The 24,624-nt window shown below is 45.0% G+C and overlaps 1 protein-coding gene across 1 annotated transcript in view; it reads right to left on the bottom strand.

The window, feature by feature from the left end:
- Window positions 1-4,260: 4,260 nt before the first annotated feature.
- The window catches only part of ephb2a (eph receptor B2a), a 45,584-nt gene continuing 25,220 nt past the window's right edge, over window positions 4,261-24,624 (bottom strand). Inside the window, exons 4-16 of the mRNA XM_062540345.1 lie at window positions 22,355-22,510; window positions 20,150-20,485; window positions 16,474-16,598; window positions 16,038-16,200; window positions 14,748-14,856; window positions 14,353-14,417; window positions 13,374-13,496; window positions 12,750-12,997; window positions 11,305-11,520; window positions 10,344-10,493; window positions 9,796-9,989; window positions 8,478-8,633; window positions 4,261-7,424 (exon numbers count right to left, since the gene is read on the bottom strand). Coding sequence (XP_062396329.1) covers window positions 7,316-7,424; window positions 8,478-8,633; window positions 9,796-9,989; window positions 10,344-10,493; window positions 11,305-11,520; window positions 12,750-12,997; window positions 13,374-13,496; window positions 14,353-14,417; window positions 14,748-14,856; window positions 16,038-16,200; window positions 16,474-16,598; window positions 20,150-20,485; window positions 22,355-22,510 — 2,150 coding nt within the window. The 3' untranslated portion in view covers window positions 4,261-7,315. The remainder of the gene's footprint in view (window positions 7,425-8,477; window positions 8,634-9,795; window positions 9,990-10,343; window positions 10,494-11,304; window positions 11,521-12,749; window positions 12,998-13,373; window positions 13,497-14,352; window positions 14,418-14,747; window positions 14,857-16,037; window positions 16,201-16,473; window positions 16,599-20,149; window positions 20,486-22,354; window positions 22,511-24,624) is intronic.

Raw genomic sequence — 24,624 nt, 5'->3', positions numbered from 1 at the left:
TCACCTGAGTCTTCCTCATCCAACATGACCTCAGTCATCTAAGCTCCCACAGAAACATGCCTTTTTCTCTTATGACTTTGTTCCAAACAGTAAAAAGTGCATTGTGTGATGAGTTGTCCTGGAAAAGCTGGAGATTAATGTTTGCCTGCACAGTAGTAGACTGTACAAGGTCCAAATGCGAGAACTCAGCATGTAGTACTTAGCAGTGGATTGAAACATACTGTACGACAGCAGAAGGACCATTGGTGATGGACACATAATAGCCGCTACTTCAATTCCCAAGGTGCTTAGAAAAGTATATAAAGTCAGCACCCTGTAGAAAATACAGGTGCATTAAATTGTATTATTAGCCTGCAGTCAGTCCAAAATAGCAATGATTTATGAAGGCAATAAAACACACTTGGAGGCATGTCTGCTATCCTGGATCTGTTGGTGGGAAGTGACCATTAGAAAGAGAGAAAGGCAACAGAATTTGTTAATGGAGTGAGCTATCAGTACCTTTTTAATATCTTTATAAAGATTCCTCAAAATAAATATATAATGGCCTCATGGACTGGTTGTAAACAATGGCATAAAAGTGATATTTGAGTCAAAATCCTCTCCCAGGTTTAGGTTTCTAGCCTTAACTCTGGGTGAACAAAGAGTATACTGCACATAGACATTAAATGAATAGCATAATATTCAACCTAAGAATGTGCATTAGGCAGATTCTCACAGTAGCCAGCATGTGCAATGCGCTCCTACCTGCACCTGCTCTCCTGACGTCCTAGTGGATGAAGGGACACGCTGCATGGAGACAAATGCACTAGGCTACATAAGAGAGGGAGAGAAAGAGGGAGAGAGAGGAGGAGGAATATGAGAGAGAAGAAAGATTGAAAGAGAAATTAAAAAGAGTGAGAGAATAGAAAGAGATATTTGGTATCATTTAAAAGACATCCCTGTAAGTTGCCAGACGGTGGAGGTTGTATCAGATGTAGGGTTAATCTGTTTACTTTCGAGGAGATGGCAGATCAACCTATAAGCAGAGATTCCAGACAGACAGATTATGATTGAGGAGTAAACAACCTGCAAATGAAACCTTGATTGCCAACCTCCTCCTGACACACACACACACACACACACTCTCTGGGAACAGTAAAAAGAAACATCTGTTCTTTCCACAAACTTCTCAGACAGGCTTGCATGTTGCCATTCAGCGCAGTTCAATCATCATCTCACAGCACACATAGGCCTACTATTATTCTACAAGAGGACTTCCAAGAAATATTTTGGTTGTCCCTGATATAAATGACTTGGACAACATTCCACTTGCAGTGGTAGTCGTCGAGTAGCGAGTGTCACTGTGGCATGAAAAATGGAAGGCGTCTTAATATGCACACAATATTGTGTTTTGGGTCAGGCTAGCCAGAGTTGTTTTTTTATATGGATGAGCTTTGGTGTTTGCATAAGCGTCACATTCACACACTCCTGTATAAAATAACAGGATTTGGAGTTGGATTTCCCTCATCATTGTAATCATATCAGGAGCAAGCCCTCATCCCAATCCTGTGTCCTCATTTTTGTAAGACCTAAACTTGTTCACCCTGAGAAAATATTCATGCAAAGAAAAGAAGTGCCACTCACTTAAGTCGCCGTCGCCGCCGCAACATTTTAATGTGACATTTGATCTTTGATGTGACATCCAGGACAAACTGACCTACATCCAGAGTGCATCTAAAATTCATCACATTATTGCTTCTGGTTATTCAGCCCAGTGTGTAGACTCCTTTCTGTTCCTCTCAGTCCTTAGAGAAGAATGCACTCAGTGTAGTGGGAGCGGTGCAGTTAAAAACTGACAGGTTTATTGATGAAAGCTGGGGAGAATGGATCCACCTCATCAGCCTCAGTGCTCATGGGGTCTGAATAAGCAGTAGAAATATTCCCATTTATTCCAATACTGACAGTCTCTATAATTATATTAAATTATTAAATAACTAATATCATCTGTCTCGGGTGTTTAGCAAAACACAAGCAGGCCACATCGGCACATGGATGTTGGATTGTGCTGCCCCCAAGTGGGGTACATTAGAAATTGACTGTTTGGATATTTGGTCATATTACCAGAGATGTTCTGATGAGGAGACACGGCACTCAACAAATCCTCCACAGAAATGCATGGTGTTAGTTTTTCACGGAAATATGGCAGCTGTCTACACATACCCTGCCCCTTCCACTGCAAAACAGTTGGCATGTGAATACATTGTGCCAATCATGTAGTCAGGGAGCCATGGGGTCAGACCTGGCTTTGTCGGTTAAAGTTTTTTTTTTTTGCAGAATCTAGTAGACTAGGGGTACCTATTTAAGATTTAAGAGGGTGCCCGGTGATATCCCTTGGGCAATTTCGTATATTAAGCCTTTCTTGTCCAATGTGTTGACTATAAGGCGGATATACTACAGGTGAATAGGGTAAAAAAATTAACAAGCAGATATCACTATGAAACTTCACCAGTTGATTACTTAGATCAATATGAAAAATAAATGTATTACAAGTTTTCTGAAATGTAATGTTTGAATATGCAAATTAGGTATGATGTAATTAAATATGCGCTGATTTGCATAAACGTAAAAATATCAAATCTGAACATTAGATAAAGCCAGTTTCAATTTTTTTCTTTTCATTTTGTTGACATAAGAGATGAAAAGTATTTAAGAGAGGGAATTATGGATATCTCATTTAGTTATTCAGTAAATCAGAAAATACTATACCAGCCTTTAAAAAATCCATTTTCGCCATGTTTTTTGGAATAAAATGTCATGTAAATCAGGCTAAGAATAATATATCAACAAACCCCTCAGCAAAAACCTTCTAAACATGGTTAGGTATAAGACTGAAAAGTTTGGTGTATGTAGATGCTTGTGAAGTGGAGATTTTGTTCTCCGAGTGAGAGAGGAAACTCATCCATATCCGCCTTATATTCAACACATTGGACAAGAAAGGCTTAATATACGAAATTGCCCAAGGGATATCACCGGGCACCCTCTTAAATCTTAAAGAGGTACCCCTAGTCTAATAGATTCTGCAAAAAAAAAAACTTTAACCGACAAAGCCAGGTTCACCTAAATTATGGCATTTGGCTCCCGGACTAATGTGGTGTGTTGTGAATACACCGCTGGAGCAAGGTTGGTGTCATGAAGCCTTGCACACGCGCATATCTGTCAAAGTAGATGCCTTATAAGTGCCCAAAAAGCGTTCCAATATGGCCGCCAAGTAGAGGGACCTGCCTAAAAGGAGTTATTACCAGATGATGAGGTTCACAGTGTCCTTTTGAGATATCACAAGCCGTCAATCACAAAATAACCTTCAATGTTGACAAAATGACCTTCAATGTTTCCTTTTTATTGAGGACAGACATAACAGGCTTTCTTTTTCTTTTTCTTTCATTCCTCTTCCTTTCTTTTTTTTTAGAAAATAAACCAATAACAATATTACAAATAATTTTGATTGTAACATCATTCACAGGGTTACAGCAAATGTACATTTATACAGAATACAGGACGTCTCGCCGGGCAGCCCCGGCGGTCTGGACAGCCTGCGCTGCACGTGCACAGTCAAAGGGTGCGGCGTAGCTACAGCGAGAGAGAAAGAGCGATTAGAGCCGGGAGTTCATGGAGGGGAGTAGACTAAAGACACGGTGCAGATTAATCACGTAGAACAGCGTGAGATGTATGCCCAGTGCGTCTAAAAACACACACCTGTCCCTCAGAGCCGTGATCGCAGGCGTTACACTATACGCAGGCATGACTGTGTGTTCGGAGTCCATGTTGCACATATGGCACAATGTTTTCAGACTGGTTTCGTAAGTTCATTAGCTCACAGAGCTACTGAGACACCTCTGGGTGTGTTATTTTTCTTTTTTCTTCTTCTTTTTTGTACAGCAACAAAATGAAAGATGCACATTACAAGAAACAATAACCCTATTTTGCGGTGGATTAAACATAGATATTTCACATATCAAACCAGAAAGGGGGAGCGGAGCAAAAGTGTGATTTTTTTGTTATTCACCATCAGAATGCCAAAACTGCAGACCTCTATCATACAGCATACCACAACACATCCTTGCCAATGAAGAAACATGAAAATAAGAAGTCAGTAAACATTTCCAGGAAGTTTGTTTGTCATTGACATATCAATGCATTCTCAAACTACAGTATGTGGTTCCTGAATGTACACAACAAACACAATGTCTCTCTGATTTTTAACAAATTAAAAAAGGTCTTTTTTGCATTTCCTCATAAAAATGGAAAATACACAAAAATAATCTGGAAATGTTCCCAAATGGAGACATGTCATGTGATTTCCACATTAGAGTGAATACATTTAATTCCAAAATGCAAATTTCTCTCGCGGTACCTATGGGTCTGAGAACCGGGAACCGGGTCTGAGGTGCAATGACTTGAGATCTTTGCATGCAATTCCCAACATATTTGTTCATGTAAAATTGTGTTTGTGGTAGCAAAATACAAAGCAAACAGAAACCCAAAGTCATTCTAGCAAGCATTCTAACAATTTTTCAAGTGTGAATGCTACAAAAACAATGGTCAAACTGACAGTCAGAGGTATCTGTATCCCAAAATGCAAGTGCCAATGAGACGTTGAACACAGCAACACACAATAAATATCATAAACACAATGGCAAAAGTAATATTACATCAGTTTTCCAGTTGTTGGCTTAAAATGACAAACTGCACATAAGCGTCTTTTAGATATTGCAAATGCACCATGTGTTTAAAAAGTGGTAAACTGCCCATCTGGACAAAAATCCCTTCAACTAAAAACCGAATACCAAAGTTCATTTTCAGCTTCTCAACAACATCTTGGCCAAAGATGCTCATTTTTGCTGGTAAGACTTGCAACCTCCAAAAAAACCTGCAACTCAATTTATTATTCATCAAAATCGGATCAATTTTTGGCCAGCAGATTATTACAAATATGATGAAAAGCTACCACAGTGAATTTTTTCACAGGCACTCAGTTCTCCATTACAGTGTGAATGGTTGGGAGCACCTGTATTTGGAGACCAAACAAACATCTCCTAATCAATGAAAAAAAAAAAAAAACACATTTTTGACACATAAGTGCACAAAACGTCTCCAGCGCGTTCATTCATCTGAGGAGTTGTAGGCGTCAGTGGCATATGTACACTATGAATAGAGCACGCCAGAGACATACGACTGATCAGTGATGACAGAGGACTGGATGGATGGATGGGCGCAGGGAACCATGAGTTATTTGGTCCTCGGCCCGGTCTATTTAGGTCATGAGAGACATTTTAGAGTGTGCAAGCTGTGAGCTTCCAAGATAATCCACTGGAGGGCAGTGCTCTAACAGACATGGGCCTCTCCACTACTCACAGTTTGTGGATGTTACAGCTCTTCTAAGCTATAGTTCAAACAGTAAGCCTTTTTCTTTGGAGTCATTCAGATAGGCAAAGACAGCCAATTGAGAGGGGAGATTTCACGATGGGACACACAGAGGGTTATGATTCGGTGAGCAGTGGCGCTTCAGCTAGTTGTAGCCATGTGATGATGTGTGACTCAAAAAGAAGAAATACGCAACTCAAATGTGACTCAGCAGGTTGGGGGGGGCTGGCTGAGCGACCAAACACGCTAACGCTCATTAGAAACTGGGACACCCAGTTTTTTGTTGTGTTTATAAAGTACCTCCAATTCCAGTCAGTTTGAAGACTAGATTGATTCACACACATCTCATGACTACTCTGAAAAGCCAAACCAAGAGGACCGACCAAAACAACAAGGACAAAAACAGGGAGGAGAAAGAAAAAGTCTCTTCGATCCATAAAACTTCATCAAAATGCACACCTAGGGATAGTGTGCACAAGAGCTGTAGCAAATATAACAAACGGTTTACTGTATGTACATAACATCATGACAACGGACACGTCTTGCAACTGTACAGATCAACTGTTCTAAACTACACCTCCAGAAAAGACATTGTTTTGTTTTTTTTATCATGTGACAGGTTCCAGTATTAAAAATCACAAAGCGTCATTATAAAAGATGATTTGAAAAAAAAAGAAAAGCTAAACAATATGAGAAAAGATTCATAAAGTGTCTTCACATCACTTCCCCTTGAGGTCTCCACACCTGCTCATTAGGCGTCACGAGCTGCCGTTAGCGTCTATACTACCAGACTGACAGCACAGCACCCTTTACTTAACAAGAAAAAACAAAGTCGCTGTCTTAAAAAGTCGCTGGAGGGAATATTACGCACACTATGGCACTATCCCAAACATCAGAAGAACATAAACAACAAAATAAAAATATAAATAAAAATAAAATACAAGGGACCGTCTCGACATTTTTTTTTTTGACAAAAAAAAAACAGCCACAGGGGGTGTTGTGACAACAGTGATCTTTCTCCACTAAGGTGCACATGGTCACATCAGAAGAGTTCAAGAGAAAGGAGATTGTTCAAAGACATTTTTCAAACCGCAAAGCACTGGCAGGCATGTCTGACATGAGAAATCAAAGTGCCTCTGATATGTGAAAGACGGTGTCATAAGTGGCATATTTAGATGGATGTTCTGAGAAGTTCAAAAGAAAAATGTGAAAACAAAATGTAAGTGCTTTAAGGAAAAACAATAGTTTAGTTACATATTTTGAATGAGATTTACTGGTAAATTACCAAATGTAACTCATGTTCAAATTTTGCATAAAATGCGCCCTTGTCTCTTAAACGGTTAGCTCTTCTAGTCCAGGAGTGATTCCACGTAACGCCCAATAATAATGATAATAATAATAATAATAATAATAATGACAGTGAGCTGGTTCACAGTTCTGAGGACTTTTGTTGTTTGTTGACAGTCACTGATTTGGCCGCTGGGTAGGGCAGACTCGGAGTGGTCCGCCTGGTCTGGTCTGGTCTGGTCTGGTTTGTGCTGGTGGCTGTGGAGCTCAAGGCTGGGGAAGTAGGACAGGGTGCTGGTGGAGAAGATGGAGAAGGCCAGGTGGGGTGTGAAGGAGCTCCTAACAGGAGCAGTGTCCACTGGGAACTGCAGGATTGGGAGGCTCGGGAGGCCAGTCTGAGAGAGAGAGGGGTGGAGGAGGAAGAGGAGGAGGAAGAGCCATCCAGGGGGCACACACCTGGTATCCCTCCATTCTTCCTCTACACGTGTATGTGTGTGTTGTGTGTGTGTTGTGTGTGTTTATATATATGAGAGAGACAGATACAGTAGAAAGAAAGAGAGAGAGAGAGAGTATGTGTGTGTGTGTGTGTGTGTGTGTGTGTGTGTGTGTGTGTGTGTGTGAGTGTGTGTTAGACTTCCACTGACTGGATCTGGTTCATCTGTGCTCGCATCATCTGGACACTGTTGAAGATCTTCTTCTGGTGACCAGCCAGCGTCACACCGATTCTCATGATGTCACTGAGAAACAGAGAGAGAGAGAGAGAGAGAGAGAGAGAGAGAGAGAGATTGGGGAATCAGACACTGACAGATGTTCCCATCCAAATCAAGCACTAAGGAAACAGTGGTGACAAATATTTCAGCCAAAATGAAAGCATGCACCAGTGCTGCAGATGTTGTAGATTTTACATAAAGTAAAATGAAAAGGCTTGGGGTTGTTGACAAGAAATTAAGAAATGACTATGGATCAAATGACTAATGAATCGTATTAGTATTCAGTGTTAGTCAAACGAGAGCAAATACAGTACATGTATGTATAATTTGCATTACATGACAAATTCGAGGGAAAAAGTCTGCTGTTTCGGTTTATGTTTAATTCATATAGAATAGGCTAAATAATTAGAGGTGTAACTTAAGAATAGGTTTAAATACCTTTGAATTGTTCAAATAAATAAAGAGTATTATCACTGGTGGTTATGTTGTGTTATGCTATGTTATGTTATTTTATTATAGGCCTATACTATCATAAGCTTCATTTTGTAGTTGTAATTTACAAAAGGCAAGTTCACGGCAATTATGTAGGCTTGTATGCTATTGCTGCCGCTAGGCAGGCAGAGACAGAGCTCTGGTCTGGGGTGTGGCTTAGGGACTCTATAGCGCCACCTAGTGTGTTGTCTGTTGTGATTGACACATACATTCATAGAAAATAACCAAATTTGGTGAGCATTTGTGTTGAACATGCCCACCAACACGCACGTGTTGCTTTGTTAGATTCCGAAATGTCACAGGTCCAGGTACAAAACGCAGGTCTTATGGTCTAACCCTAACCCATATCAAGCTATATAAAGCATGGTTATTCAATACAATCTAAGGGTGGGAAGTTGCCTATAATTTTCTTCTTCTTTATTATTGTGTTATATGTAAAGCACCCCGACTGAATTCTGTGTATGAAAGGTGCTATACAAATAAAGCTTATTGTCATTATAATTATTATTATATCAAGTCTGCTACAGTGTTAGCTGACAGTGTTCAGTGACACTGTTGTGAAGGTGACGAGCAGCAGGTGCTTCTTACTCCATGGTCATTTGGGAGACGGCGTCGAAGGTGACATAGTCTGCGTTGGCAAAGCTCTCTTTGTACTGGCCCATCTTGATGGCGTCCAGCCACTCGTCCACGGTGTTGAAGCTGGAGAAGTCTGGCGTGGAGCGGTCCAGCAGAGGTAGATGGGCACTGCATGGAGACAGAGAGATGAAGAGGGAGAGAGAGAGAGAGAGATGAAGAGGGAGAGACAGCAAGCGAGACAGAGATAGATAGATAGATGTAAAGACAGGGAGAGTGAGACACAGATGAAGAGGGAAAGAGAGAGAGAGAGAGAGAGAGAGAGAGAGAAATAGATAAACAGAGGGAGGGAAAGACAGATAGAGAGAGAGAGGGAGAGAGGGAGAGAGATGCAACAAGATGAATCACCACAGAGAAGGGCCAAGATTTCACATTAGAAAACTTGCAGCGTCGGGACAGCAGAATATGGCGTGAGAACAAAAGGGCATGCGCTTGAGATCTGATAAGCTTGAAAGGAATCGATAAAATCTGAAGTTATGAGAATAACGATTCAGCATTTTACTTCATACTCTCACTTCATATAGAAGCTGACCAGTGAGTCAAAGGCAGAAAAAGTTATGTGGCCTGGCCAGTTCATCAATAACGGCTTCAACTTGTTTTCAATAGACATATATATGAAACATATAGAATATATAGAATGTAGAATGACTGCAATGCCTTATGCCCTTTCGGTACAATAAGGTCAATGAGTTCTAGCATTGTTCTCCTTAATAAATGTTTACATTAAGCAAGGCCGACTGATCAGATCCCCTACTCCAGCCTCTGACCAGTAACAACCTGGAGGCCCACTATAAAACTTCAAATGGGAACATCTGTAAGGCTGTCCATCTCCAGATGGGAACATGGGCATTGATGCCCATCATCAAATGGGAACATCTGTAATCCATCTATCTTGGCACCTCAACAAGTCTGTTCTACAGAGGCCTATGGGGCCAGATGCTCACAATTCATGCAGTCATGTGACTACCATGGATACCTGGCGGGCAAAAAACGTTGACGCTGTCACAAAAAAACAACAACTTTCGTATAGTAAAACTGGCGACGTCCTGGCAAGAGCCTTGATTAATTTAGTCTAGGGCCTACTGGGTTTCGTTGCTGGAGAATGATGTTCTTGCCCGCCAGCTTGTAGTTGTGACTTCACGTGCAAAGTATGAATAAGGTTTTCAAGCATACTCCAAACAAAATTGCACTTGCTTACAACACTTTGGTGTTTGTGGCCTGTGGCCATCAATGTCTCTCTCTCTCTCTTATGTGAGAGGGACACACATCTTACCCTGATGAGAGTGGCGTCATGGCTTTCAGGCTGTTGGGGTTACGAATCATCTTGTCCAGGGTGTTGACGATCTGGCTGAACTTGGGCCGGTTGTTGCGGTCCTTCTGCCAGCAGTCCAGCATGAGCTGGTGCAATGCTGTGGGACAGTCCATAGGGGGCGGTAACCTGTAGTCTTGCTCGATGGCATTGATGACCTAAATGGGTCACAGAGGGATTGAAGGTTGTAATGCTTTAATGTCTGTAATAAACTGCTGTTGGCTTTGATATGATGGCCGTGTAGCACATTATACTGATGGCATACACTACCACACAACCATGAACATAGTAATGTATTCAGAGGCAGATTAAATATTGAATAGAGATATTTTATAGAGATGAATATAAAATGTATTATGGAATATAAATGCATTGTAAATTAGTATAATAACAAACAGTGATTGTGGCTTTGGCTTTTCCGCATCGTAGGGTTATTAAGGTAATATATTGTATTCAATCTAGTGAATCCAAATAGTCAGTATGCTGATATGATGTAATTGAGTGGAACCTACATCTTGATTGCTCATGTCCCAGTAAGGCCTCTCCCCATATGACATCACTTCCCACATGACGATGCCGTAGCTCCAAACGTCACTGGAGGAGGTGAACTTCCTGTACTGGATGGCCTCGGGGGCTGTCCATCTGATGGGGATTTTCCCTCCCTGTGAGGAGAGACATGGTCAGCCAAGGGGAAGGACGACACACACACACACACACACACACACACACACACACACACACACACACACACTCTCATACACACACAGCTACTCATGTACACACACACACACACACACACACACACACTCACACACAGCTACTCATGTACACACACACACACACACACACACACACACACACACACACACACACACACACACACACACACACGCACACACATACACTGGGCAGCAGGAGGAGGAGGTGGATTCTGCCCCATGGGCTGTTTATGTAATTGCCACCCCGCATACAGCACAGACTACTGTACACACAGAACACCATCCATGCCAGCACCACCGCCACCACCATCACCACCATCACCACCGCCACCACCATCACCACCATCACCACCACCGCCACCACCATCATCACCATCATCACCGCCACCACCACCATCACCACCACCACCACCATCACCTCCACCACCACCATCTCCACCACCACCATCACCACCGCCACCACCATCACCACCATCACCTCCACCACCACCATCTCCACCACCACCATCACCACCGCCACCACCATCACCACCATCACCACCGCCACCACCATCACTACCATCACCACCACTGCCACCACCATCATCACCACCACCACCACCATCTCCACCATCTCCACCACCACCACCACCACCATCACCACCACCATCACCATCACCACCACCACCACCATCACCTCCACCACCACCATCTCCACCACCACCACCACCACCACCACCATCACCATCACCACCGCCAACACTACCAAACTCACCAGTGCACTCGTGTAGGTCGGGTCAGATGTGTCGTCCTCCAGGAACCGCGAGAGGCCGAAGTCGGACACCTTGCACACCAGGTTGCTGTTGACCAGGATGTTGCGGGCGGCCAGGTCCCGGTGCACGTAGTTCATGTCGCACAGGTACTTCATGCCCGCCGCGATGCCACGCATCATGCCCACCAGCTGGATCACGGTGAACTGCCCGTCGTTTTGCTGAAAAGAGACATTTTCCATGAGAGTTTACCAGGCAACATTCTGTAATTACAACCGTGAACCTCACTGAGTGAGAGCAGCACAGCTTGGTGCCAATCTGCAAGCAGGTATTGCTCAGAGTAGAAATCATTTAGCTCGGAAAAGACTCATAAGCTCAATACTAATATAAAAGCAAATCGACACAGAACTAGGTCATTCCTTACAGTGTTTGCCAAGCCCCTGCTATCTGCTGCGTGGCTACATAGCGGAGATGTGTGTGTGATATAAACGATATTATTGGCATGTCCTTGAACACACCCATGCAAAGCGCCAACATTCGTCGCATTCTGACCTACAATTTATATTCAGCAGCGCAGCTAAAAAAAAGGGCTACTGTAAGTATCACAAAGTAAATTATAGGATATTCGTTCCTATGCAACAAAAAAGCCCTCAGAGCATTGCATTCCCACCCACAGTTGTTGTTCAAAGGGGATATAGGAAATGGGGAACACATTTACAACACATCCTTTCAAAAGACCGCGGGAGCTAAGTCATTTGCAGCTTTGCTGGCAACGGCACTACTCTTGCCCCGCGAGGAGCCGAGCGGCGTGGTGTGAATTCATTCACACCCCTTTCGGGCTGCTCATCTGGACGCACACACACACCTCTGATCCAGCTGTGCTTCCAGCTGCACACAGCTGGGCCCGAGCCACAGGGGCAGACACACATACACGCACGCACACGCACATACACACACACACGCACACACACACACACACACACACACACACACGCACACACACGCACACACACGCACATCCACACACCCACACACACACTCACACAGCCTGCTACACGACAAGTACACACACAGGGTTCCATACATGGAGTTGCTAGAGTGATGACTGCTTGAAAATGCAGCTCAAGTACTCAGAGATAGACAGGTTAGTACTCCTGCTGTATTTGGCATTTCTGCTGATACACACAGCTGTACTCTGCTGTGTCTGTTTAAAGGAGAAACACATGTTCAAATTGTACTATATTGCAGCAACACCCTAATCTCTACATTCTTAATTGTATAGCTAACATAATAGGGAACTTTGGTAATTACAGGCTTTGAACATCTGAGTAATAAAAACAGCTACAGAGAAAGTGTATATGTGTGCTCATGGTGGATAATCATGCCTTTGGGGTTACTTCTGCCTTTCACCATGAGGGGGCGCTCATAGGTCAGAAAAAAAGATCCTCACCCTGAGGAAGGAGTCTAAGGAGCCGTTCTCCATGAACTCGGTGATGATCATCACAGGGTTGCTCTTGGTGACCACCCCCTCCAGGTGGATGATGTTGGGGTGGTCAAACTGGCCCATGATGCTCGCCTCCGACAGGAAGTCCCGCCTCTGCTTGTCCGTGTAGCCCGACTTGAGCGTCTTGATGGCCACCAGGATCTCCCTCTTCCCCGGCAGCTTCAAGTTCCCGCTGCACACCTCTCCGAACTCACCTGCAGGAGAGGGGAAGAGCGAAGGAGGAGGAGGGAGGAGGAAAGAGATGGATAACAGACATTATGGTCTTGATGGCCACCACATGTGCTACCATGGAGATAATGAGACAGCCCATTGGAGATAATGAGAAAGGCCATTCAGACATTATTTATGATGAGAGCGCCAGATGGTGGTATTTCCATTTATTTCGGTGGTGTTAAGATTTCTGCAATGGCGCACACATTTAAATGTATAATATATGACTATCACAAAAACACTAAAGATGCTCATTTCTCATATTCTCTTATTTTCTATTTCATTTGAGACATTGGATAAGAAATGACAACGCTGCATGTCTACAGATGTTATTCCAGTACAGTGCACCAATGCACCAACCTGCACCAATGACCTCCTCGATCTTCACACAGGACATGTCAATCTCTTTGGCGAACTCGCGCACAGCCTCATTGGGATCCTCGTAGGTGAAGGGGTCGATGTAGATCTTCATTCCTGGAGACACTTGGAAAGCAAAGCACAAGATGCAGTTCTTGCCAAGTCCACAATGAGCAATCTATTTGCATCTGCTTGGCTTGGCTTGGCTGCTCAACTGACTTTAATATGTTTTGACATTTGCTTTTATATTGCATTCCATTATCATATCACATTCCGTCATGACAGAGCTTGTTACTTTGAAAACAACATTACTTTTGTGATTTTACATGGCTTTAATTGTCGTTTTGAATTGTTCTCCATAACATACCAAAATGGATTTAGAATTAGGGAACTATTTTAGAATGGTGAACCGCACGTATGCTGTAACATTCTCAAGGTGTCTTTCAAACTTGCTTTCAGTGACACCCTGTGTGTGTTGAAAAATGGTCCGAGTGACTACACTCGATGGCCACCCTTCATGCTGAGTCCCTGCTGTGAAATGTGTTCTGAAATCTCAGGGTCAGCTACTCTTCGACATCTCTGCGCCTGGAGCCCACTGGGGATGAGGACGTCACATGGAGCCGTCTGGCATGTCACAGGGTGTGGGGACCAAGAGGAGAGGAGAGGAGACGGAAGGAGGAGAGAGGAGAGGAGGAGAGGAAGAGAGGGGAAGAGAGGGGAGGAGGAGAGAGGAGAAAGGGGGAGAAGAGAGGAAAGGAGAGGAGAGAAGAGGAGAGGAGAGGAAGAGAGGAGGAGAGGAGAGGACACAAGGAAAGAGGAGAGGAGAAGTCAGGAGAGGGAAAGAGAGGAGAGAATGAGAGGAGAGGAGGAGAGGAGGGGAGGAGGAGAAGTGGAGAGGAGAGGAGGAGAGATGTGGAGATAAGAGGAGGAGACGAGAGGGGGAGAAAAGAGAAAACAGGTGGCCACAGGGCTGGTTACTCACTGTGGCCGCTGGTGTAGTGCTGCAGTTTGTCTGTGTACTCCGACTCAGTCCTGTCACTGCTCCTCCTGGAGAAGAAAGAAACACACACACACACACACACACACACACACACACACACACACACACACACACACACAGACACACAAATTCAGCTTAATATAAAACACATCACCTGAAAACCCAACGTGTTGAGCAGCCACCCACGGCTGGGGGAAGGCACACTATCATTTGTGGTGGCTACAGTAGGTGTGATTCAGCGCACCAGCATCTTAGACAGGCCTTAAAAATGCATGTGGGCTTCATTTCTTATGGGAGTGAGGGGGAGGCTGGAGAGAGAGAGAGAGAGAGAGAGAAAGAAACAGAAAGAGATAAAGAGAGAGACAACGTTGACTCACCTATTGCATACGATGATGACAACCACGATGGCTATGAGAAAAACGACGCCCGCAGCCGCCGACCCGATGATGAGAGGCAACTTCTCCTGCAGACTAGTGTTGTACTCCTCTGTGGAAGTGCACACACATTTCAAATGACTTTATTTGATTGCACATTATGATCATCAATAGTTTTTATTACCGATCCTATTTTCAGAACAGTCCAACAGATTTAAAGGGGAACTATGCAGTTTAGTTTAATTTCTTTGCTCGCTTCTTACTCACAGTTTTCTCTACAGAGCCATTTCCTCTTTCCCTGTTCCTCTGGTTTAATTGCTTTCTGCTTCTTTTTCGCCAGCTCTGCCATGACACAAATGTCTGAGAAACTCCATCGCTACTCTGTTCTAGCCGGAGAAATATGTTACATTGCGAGACTGCAAGACTTTTGGACTTTTTGACACGCCAGCGGCTCGCCTGTCCAAAGTTGCAAGGCTGTTTTTTCCACTCACAGGCGCTAGGGGGAAGCCAGAAGGCCACTAGTCACCCCGGAAAAAGTCATATAACCATTCCAATGACTCCTTAAGCTATGGTAAATTAAGCTGGAAAAAAAACCCTGCATAGTTCCCCTTTAAGCAGTTAAACGATCTTTCTTGGGTTTGACAGTTTCAAGGGTAAAAGAAACACCACCCACACCCATACACACACACACACACACACACACACACATCCACACACACAGACTCAAAGTCAATGTCATATTTATGAATCACGCCTAATGCTACAGGAATTTGACAAGTCCATCAAGGTTGAATATCACACAAGGTTGACTGCATACAGAAGTCTCTTTCTCCTTTCTACATCAACACCTCCGCCTAGACTCCTGAATACAGCCACCTGAAGGCCACACACTGCATCAGTGTGTCCTGTCACAGGCTTACAGTCGAGCCAGAGAGATGGGCATATGGGTCCGGGGCTGGCAAGGGGGTCTGGTGTTGAGCTGAGGGTTTGGCAGCCTGATCTATGGACCCTCTCTCCATCTGAGTGACTCACTGATGTCTGGCAGAGGATCAGTGGCTAATGTCTGGTCAAGCTGTGGGCTCTGCCTGCAGTCGGTGTCTGACTGCGCACTTCCCTTCCATGCGCCCCTTACAATGCGTCGTTAGCTTAAACAATTATTTTTTCATTTCTTCTCCAGCAACATTTGGCAACTTAACTACTTCATCACGGACCATTACACTGTATTGGTCTTTTTCATGGCTGCGTATATTGAGGCTAATAAAAGAGGGAGATTTTTTGGAAAGTTTCTCAAACCTTCAGTCATGGTCTGGAAGTACATTTTTCCGCTGAAGCGTCCGAAGCCGGCCACGGTCCTGGCCCGAACCTGGAACACGTAGATGTTGCCGGACTTCAGGCCGCGGATGACCGCCGTGTTCGTCTGGCTCCTCGTGGTGGAGGAGTTCACCTCGGCCATGTTCTGCGGGAACACAGAGTGGACAACCGCTACTGTACTTCAGCTTACATACAGTACGTGTGTGTGTGTGTGTGTGTGTGTGTGTGTGTGTGTGTGTGTGTCTGTCTGTGTGTGTGTGTGTGTGTGTGTGTGTGTGTGTGTGATGAGGGAACACAGTGTGAACAACTGCTACTACAGTATACTTACAGTAGAGCTACATACACAACTGCCAGTGAAGTATTGGTGAGAAAAGCTGTGTGTGTGTGTGTGTGTGTGTGTGTGTGTGTGTGTGTGTACCTTCTCATAGTACTGGAGCTCATAGTCAAGGATAACCCCGTTGGGTTGGTCAGGTTGAGACCAGGACAGTGTTATGCTGTCCACAGACCTGCTGACCTGATGAATAATGGACACAACTGATGGGGCTGGAGAGAGAGAAAAAGAGAGAGAGAGAGAGAGAGAGAAAGAGAGAGAGAAAGAATCAAGAAACATTGAAAGGCAGAAAGAGAATGAGAAAGTGAAGAGACAGCAAAAGAGATAGAGAAAAGAGAGAGCGAGTTAGTCCTCCATCAGTAATTTGTTTACATGATGTTTAATTCATCAGCACTAGTAATAAGCACAGCATGATTTGCCACGGAATGAGCAAACTAACAACTGCAGCCGTGAGGTCCCGGCTCCCTTTTAGCCAAAGTGATGTATTGGAAACCAAGGCCGTCATTCAGTGGCGCTGTAAATTTAATTGGACTTCATAAAATGCCTGAGGATGTAGCACATGGCCCATAGAAACTCTCAGTCGAGGACGGCGAGCCATGCCTTTGGCCTTCTCCAGCGAGGGTTTATATGAACTGGCTCTCTGTCAATGCACACAGCCATTTGGCTGCAGCAGAGCTGCAAGTATCTCCATTAAGAGCGAACTGCAGGGCGCCTCTGCTTACTGTGGGAGATATAAAAGCTTGGGAAATCAGAGCGACTTCATTTTTAAGAACGCCGTCCCACAGGAGCCAGCCTTGTAAAGAAAAAAAAGAGAGAGAGAGAGAGAGAGAGAGGCAGAGAGAAAGAGAGTGGAGAGAGAGAGAGAGAGAGAGGATTCTAAAAATAGCGAGGGTGAGATTTCAGAACAGGTTAAAAAAGATGATGGAGTTCATAAAACAGCACGGCGCGAGACAGCCGTGGTGTCGGAGGGGCTTTTCCATGACTCCCAGTAGTGGGCAGTAGAGAATGGCACATGACTGAGGCACATGGGTAGTGCGCCTGCTGTGATGAGACCATAGACCATAATAGCCGCATGAAACAGACATGCACGGGGGGCCCGTCTAGCTCTTAGTGCACCGCATTTGAAATGATTTCCACAAAATATTATTATGATTATGAATCATATATGAATTATATGAATATAATTTACAGTTATGTTAATGTGAACACACTGATATTCACTGTTGTGATTAGACCGTAGACCATAGACTACGATAGCAGCATGAAACAGAAGCTGACTGACATATCCATTTTCCGGGCGCTGTTTCAAATTGTTGCTGCAATTTGTAAGTACCTTTCATATTATTTAATGTAAAACTTAACCTTAACATTACTCTAACCCTAATACAGCATTATGTATTATATATGTTTAACACACTGTGTGCGGACCTGAGGGATGTTAATGGCCGGATGTCAATATTTCCTCCATGGGAAATGATGTGTGGGCAGTTGGGCTTTTGTTCGGATACATTTCGGAATGGTTTTCGCATGTCATTTGTCTGAGTAATGGCCACCACAATAGCTCACGCAACGCGCCTGCTAAAAAGCTAACCCGGCGCACGCGGGCGATGCAGCGGAGATTGCAGTCCCAGCGACAGGTACAAGCAAATAAATTCAGATGCTCTGCTCATTAGAGGCACTCCTCTCCACTGCTGAAGCCATCAGAGCAGCACATACATTACGGTAATGGCTACTTTATCATGCAGCCCGCCCCGTTTGGAGTCGGATTTATGAGGCACAAGCAGTGCTCTTGAAGCTGGCATGAAAAAATCATATGTCCTTGTGGCACACTGGAAGCGAATCAGACAGCCAATTATGATACTCTACATCTGCAAAGGATTTTGGGGATTTCTCTTTCTCTCTCTCTCTCTCTCATCCCCTCTCTCTCTCTCTCTCTCTTCTCCAGTGGTATCCCCCCGTGGTAAATTACAAAGTAATAACCTCTTTAATGGTGCTTTAAAGCATCTCCTACACAGAGGACTTCAATGTGAGTGCCTGTGTCAAGATATCATCTTCAATTTCAAAGTGGGCATATCCTGGCTTGGCTAGTATATGACAGACATCACAGTGCTTGTGATTAAACGTGATCTTTTACAGGCTTGATGCTACCCGAGGAAGTCACAGACAGATGGTTCTGTTTCACGCACTCATCAGTAGTTCTTTTAAAAAAGAAATAAACATTAAAACATTCATCCCCCTAATGGTGCTTGCCCTGCGAACATAACCTTGATTTTGCAAATCAGGCTTATTTGGTATTTTGGCAACACCATCAAACCTCTGAACTCTAAAGTCCCCATTTGTGGCACAACAGCGAACCTTCTAACTGTGGATTTGGGAATAAATCCGCTGCTAGCCAACTCAGCAAGGCAATGCTATTTGCCACCCCCTCCCCTCTCTCTCTCTCTCTCTCTCTCTCTCTCTCTCTCTCCTCCATATAGTGTCCCTTGCTCTCGCCCATCTCCCCGATCCTTCCTTCATTTTTTAAAATTCATTTTTTATATTCTCGCTGGGGCTGGCTGGGGCGGCTTCTCTCTCTCTCTCTCTCTCCCTCTCTTGCTCTCTCCATCTCTTCCCCCACGCTCACTTGCACGGGTGTTAATGGTGTGAACTGCACTTTTTGTCTGCGCTCAGCAGCGCTCAGGCGGTAATACGGGCTGACAGAAACACCGGTGGAGACAGAGCCTCCGTTGGCAGGGCCAGTGAGTTCAGAGTGGAAATGCCCTGGGCAGAGCCCTCATTAAAATGCTCCACTAACCCCTAACCCCCCCCCCCCACCCACTCACCCCACTCGCCCCACCCTGCCAACCCCTCCACAAATGCCCCAACCAGCTCTCAACTGTGCTCTTTTTTTTTTTTTTTTTTTTAAACAAAAATGCCTCATAGCAAGATAACTTTATACCATTTCCATATCACAACCTCAGCGCTAAGGTTCAGAGCGTCCAAAAGCGCTGGACGGGGCGGCTAGGGGCTCCGGCTCCGTTTTGGGTTTTTCGAGTGCTTGCACTCAGAAGTGGAGCAGTGGGCCTAGCGGAGTCGGGCGGAGTCGAGCGGAGCGGAGCGGAACGGAGCGGGGTAGAGGAGAAAAGCGGCGGGCAGCGAGCGGCAGTGGCCATGGCAGGAGGAATAATAGAGCAGCGGGCCTTAATTCCAAACAGGGCTCTGAGGAGTTGCACATACAGCCCAGATAGTCTAATGATGGACTCATGCTGGGACAGAAAACTGCTGCTGGGAAGAAAATGTGTGCACTCAGCACATAAATCCCCCTCATTCCACCACCCACCACCCCCACCAAAAAACGACTTAAATCAAAGGAAGGCACCCACCACTGTACTTTGCCATTACTAAAGCTTGTTTGTGTGCAGTGATTGTTTCTGGATATTTTCATCCATCTTATTTTCACATATACCCATATTTATCATTCAGTTTATGAGCAACTAGTCAAGCGCATAAAGTGTGTGTGTGTGTGGCCTTGATTAATGTGCAGTGAAGTTCTTGAAAATTCTAATCACTGACAGGAAACGTCACAAACAAAATAAAACTTGAAAACATGAATGGGAGCTATCTGGCGTACAAACACTGTGAATGGGAGCTATGTGGTGTGTGGGTCATTGTTTATTCTCCTGGATACTGATGTACTGGACCCTGCATCCGTCCACTTGGCCAGGGGATAGATGGACCTGGCCTTTGCACTGCTTCTTAGTCACTAACAGGCCTGGTCACTTACCAGCCTGATTGGTGGTGATGTTGACGGAGGAGAAGTGCGGCGAGTAGACGCTCTGGTCGGACACACCGTTGACCGCCTGGATCTCGAAGGTGTACTGGGTGTGCGCCAGCAGGTCGCTGATGTGGACGCGCGGCTCGGTCAGGCCCAGCTGGCGCGGCGCGAACTGGACGTTGTCTCCGCAGCGCGTGCAGGCCCCTCGCCCGGCGCCGCAGCTCTTGCAGATGATGTTGTAGACCACGTCGTCGCGCCCGCCCGTCTCCCGCGGCGACCCCCACTCCAGCTGCAGGGACGTCTCGTTGACACTGGAGATCACGTTCTGGGGCGCAGAGGGGATCGCTGACGGGAAAAAAGAAAGAAGGAAAGAAAGAAAAAGAAAAAGAAAAAGAAGCAGGACATTGAAACAAGAGAGCAAGCATTAGTTACAGTGATGTCTAGCAGGCATTTCATGCCTCGTATTTCACACAGGAGACGTACCACATTCTGACAGATGACAATTCCAGTTATGGGCAGCCAGATACACTCAGAGATCCCGTAACAGTGCTGCCCAGGGAGGACATTAACTCGCTGGACGTGGCTCACAGTCTTACACACTTTCCACCGAGCCGTAATCAGGTTGCCTCCTCCACAAACCTTGGTGGTATCCTCCTGTAAGTTCACAGTTGCCGTCTTCTTCCTCACAAATGTCACTGCAACGCCAGTCTTATTTACATATTTATCAGAGACTTTTATTATGTGTGAATGTACAGCACCAGGAAGAGACATGTTTTATGAGTTTGTGTCCTTTCAGGGAATGAAATTCAGAGCAATGCCATGGTCAGGGTCATATTCCTCCATTTGAAGAACAGGAAGGGCCTTTTTTCACAACAGCACAAACAAAGATGCAGGGGGGGAAAAACCCATCCTTCATTTTCAAATTTAAGATTTCCAACCACCTCAGGCATAACATTTGAAATTGAGTTAGTGCTGAATTGTCTTTGAGACACATTTTATGAGTCTGAGTGCAAGTGCAATTTATGACCAAGGCATTGCAAACTTCTCACTTCTCTGACAACATACAGTGATGGTTGACCAACAAAACTCACAAAACTCACTCACAGTTCACATTGGAACAATCAGTTTAGTGTGCGGTTAAGTTACATTAAGACTGACTGTGTGTGAAAGTGCACTACATTAAACAGAAAAGTTCTGTGCTTTGTTCAGCAGTATCATATTCCCAAGAAGAGAGATCTCATGATGTCTCAAACAATGGGGAAAACAGCCATTTTTACCCAAATGGGACATCTAATTCGAACGGGGGAAATAGAAAGACAATATCGGGAACCTCACTCGCTGTGATATAATTGAAGGAACACAATTATACTGCATAGCCTGTCTGCGTAGCCTGTCTGTCTCCAGAGAGAAAAGAGGCAGAGAGGTTGATTGTCTCCAAGCAATCCGAACAATTTCATTTGCGCTAGAGCCAGTTATCATCAGTCCATTAGTGACATTTATTCCCAGGGATGTGGGGGCTTATGGGTTTTGCACAACACTGCGGCTAATTAACAATTCTTTAATGGGAATTAAAATGAAAAGAGCAGTGTGGCCTTGGTCCATTAAGCACAAGCCGAACAATGGCACCAAGAGTTCCTCTCTATACTCCTCTCTCTCGAGGAGCGCCAAGGCCACTCAGCACAACATCAATGCCACTACTGGCAGAGCGTGCGTCCCGGTCATCGACCAAAGAGAGGGAGGGGGGGGGGGGCTTATGCAAATCTTATTCCAGCCATTCTTCCCTGCGTCCTTTTTTTTAAAATTCATATTGTGCTGCATAAAAGGAGGAAGAAAAGAGCGTTCTTTTGGTCTACCAAACTTCAAAATCAAAAAAAAGAAGAGGCAAGGACAAGCATCTCTGGAGATGAAACACAGCTCCTTGACATGGTTCATCGTCTGGTTCTCGGAGGGGAGGGATGGAGGGGGGGGCATGAATACCTTCAGTCGATTCAAAGGTTCTGATTTAAAAAGCTAATCTTTGCGGATAATTATGCGTGACACAGCCGTGAATGGGCTCTTGAGTGGATTGTGACGATGGCACTGGGTGTTGTTGTTGTTGTTGATGTTGTTGTTGTTGTTGCTGGGTGTGGATCGGTGGACTGCAAATCAGCGATAAGAACCTAGAGGTACAAGGAGACAAACCAGGAGGTAAACAAGGCGTAGGGGCATACTCACTGGTACAGGGCATCTGCACTGGGTCGGTGTCCGTGCGGTAGTAGCCGTTTAGGCAGACGCAGTTGGTTGCCCCCTCGGTGGTGGTGCGGCTGTTGATGGGGCACTTCAGACACAAGTGGTCCCCTTGGGCCGCTTTAAAGGAGCCAAAGGGACAGGCTGCAACACACCAGGGAAAACACACACACACACACACAGAGAGAGAGAGAGAGAGAGAGAGAGAGAGAGAGAGAGAGACAGGGAGGGTTGTTGTGAGTCAAAGCGCATAAACAACACAACAGGACAACTCTATTTTAATTATCACAAATCAGCGTTCCTGTCAGTGCATGACGTGCAAAAGAAAGCAGATCCCCATTCAGTGCTTATTTATACCTTTAGAACAGAACTCTGCGTTAATGGATATGGAGAGTGAGTGACCTCTGAGATCTGAGATCAGTTGTGAATCGACGCACTGAGCCGAACGGCACGCACGTCGTCGACTGCATGGAGCCAATTCTCAAGCTATAGCTGACCATCCTGTAAAGCGCTTGTGCTGCTGTATATACAGTCAAACTATCTATTACAGTCTCCAGGGGTCTGAGGCAGTCATTCTGACAAACCATAAGTTAAGGCTTAAGTGTAACCAAGAACTACAACGACAAAAACACATCTGCTGGGTAACGACAACTGCAGTGTATGGTGAGTCATGGAGACAGATGTCAGCAGGTTTAAGGTTTAGTCATTCTCACAGCTCGCCCATATGCTCATCATCATCATATGCTTACCCTGAGGGCTACAAGGTGCTGAGCATATGCTACCGACGCCAGCCTTAAGCAGTGAAATTAATATTTCTGTCTTTATAGGATCATATTACAACACAAGTTACACAACCCTTATTGACTGATAGGGAATTGCTTGCAGGGGTACAGGTCGTAATTTGGAAGGTCTCACACGCAATGAAATGGGCGTTAGTTCAATTCGGCTATGTCGTAAAAAAGCATCGCCTGTGTGTCGTTCATGCTTCACCTTGAAGGTTGTTTCCGTTTCTGTCTCTTTGTTTTACACATGTTCTAATCAGCTCAGTGCAGCTCATCTGTCTCTCTCTCCTGAAGCCTTCATTTGGATCCGATGCCAACTGGACTACTCTACAGTGGAGCTGAATGGAGTCCGCTACTTAGTGGGGAAACGTGTTCGGAGCGAACCTGGCAAAACTCATTTATGTTTCATGCCCGACGTGTTCCGAGTGGAAGCGGCAGATCTAGAGAAGGAGAGCTGTAGAGGTCACACCACGCACAATAACATGACGTGCTAGAGCACACTGAGCTAGTCAATGGGGCTAGACCAACCGTGAAATGGCACTGCCTAGTGTGTCTACCTCCTACGCCAAACATGCAATGTTCTGTTACCACTGATGCCCTCGCTCGCTCGCTCGCTCACTCACGCTGTCTTTCTCTCTCTCTCTCTCTCTATCACCCTCTTTGTATCTCTATCTCTTATGCTCTTTCTCTTTGCATGTCTCTCTTTGTATCCCTCTCTTTCTGTCTCTCATCCTCTCTCTCTCTCTTTATATCTCTCACTCTCTCTCTTTGTATCTCTCTCTCATCCTCTATCCTCTCTCTCTCTTTGTATCTCTCTCTCTGTGTATCTGTCTCTCTCATCCTCTCTCTCTCTCTTTGTATCTCTCTCTCTCTCTCATCCTCTCTCTTTCTCTCTCTGTATCTGTCTCTCTCTCGTGCTCGGATCACTGACTTCCCTGTAAACTGTGCCACTGTTGCCGTCTGTCTGCTGGCCCATGGGAACCAAGTTGGCCTCATTTTTCCGCTCGCTCTTAGGTGAGATGGCAGGCTGGCGTTTTTTCGCTTGCTCTTAGGTGAGATGGCAGGCTGGCTTTGCTCATCCACCAACTGGCACCGCAGTCGCACCTTCCACCGTGCCACGTGGAGTTCTCGTCATCGCTAATTAGTGTGAGTGCATCACCTGATAATCACTCTGGCGCGTTAACATGATTGGCAGCTAGCTGCTAACTCGCCCTCCTCAGGGGCCCCAAACAACAACACGGATAAATATTAGAACATCCTACATAATGTGTCACAGTGATGCATAATACAGTATACACATGCACTCTGAATTAATAACAACAATTAATCACACCAACGCCAAAACACCACCAGAAACAACATCAACCACAAAACGAGCACCAAAAACAGCAACAGCAAGAATATATATATTTTTAATATAAGTATTGTTTCTGTAGTTACTGTTTTGATACCGTTGCTGTTGGCATGCATTACTGT

This window comes from Sardina pilchardus, chromosome 7 (assembly GCF_963854185.1).
Source record: "Sardina pilchardus chromosome 7, fSarPil1.1, whole genome shotgun sequence".
NCBI lineage: Eukaryota > Metazoa > Chordata > Actinopteri > Clupeiformes > Clupeidae > Sardina > Sardina pilchardus.
Note: the sequence above shows the minus strand (reverse complement) of the source record. Positions and strands in the feature narration are given on the sequence as shown.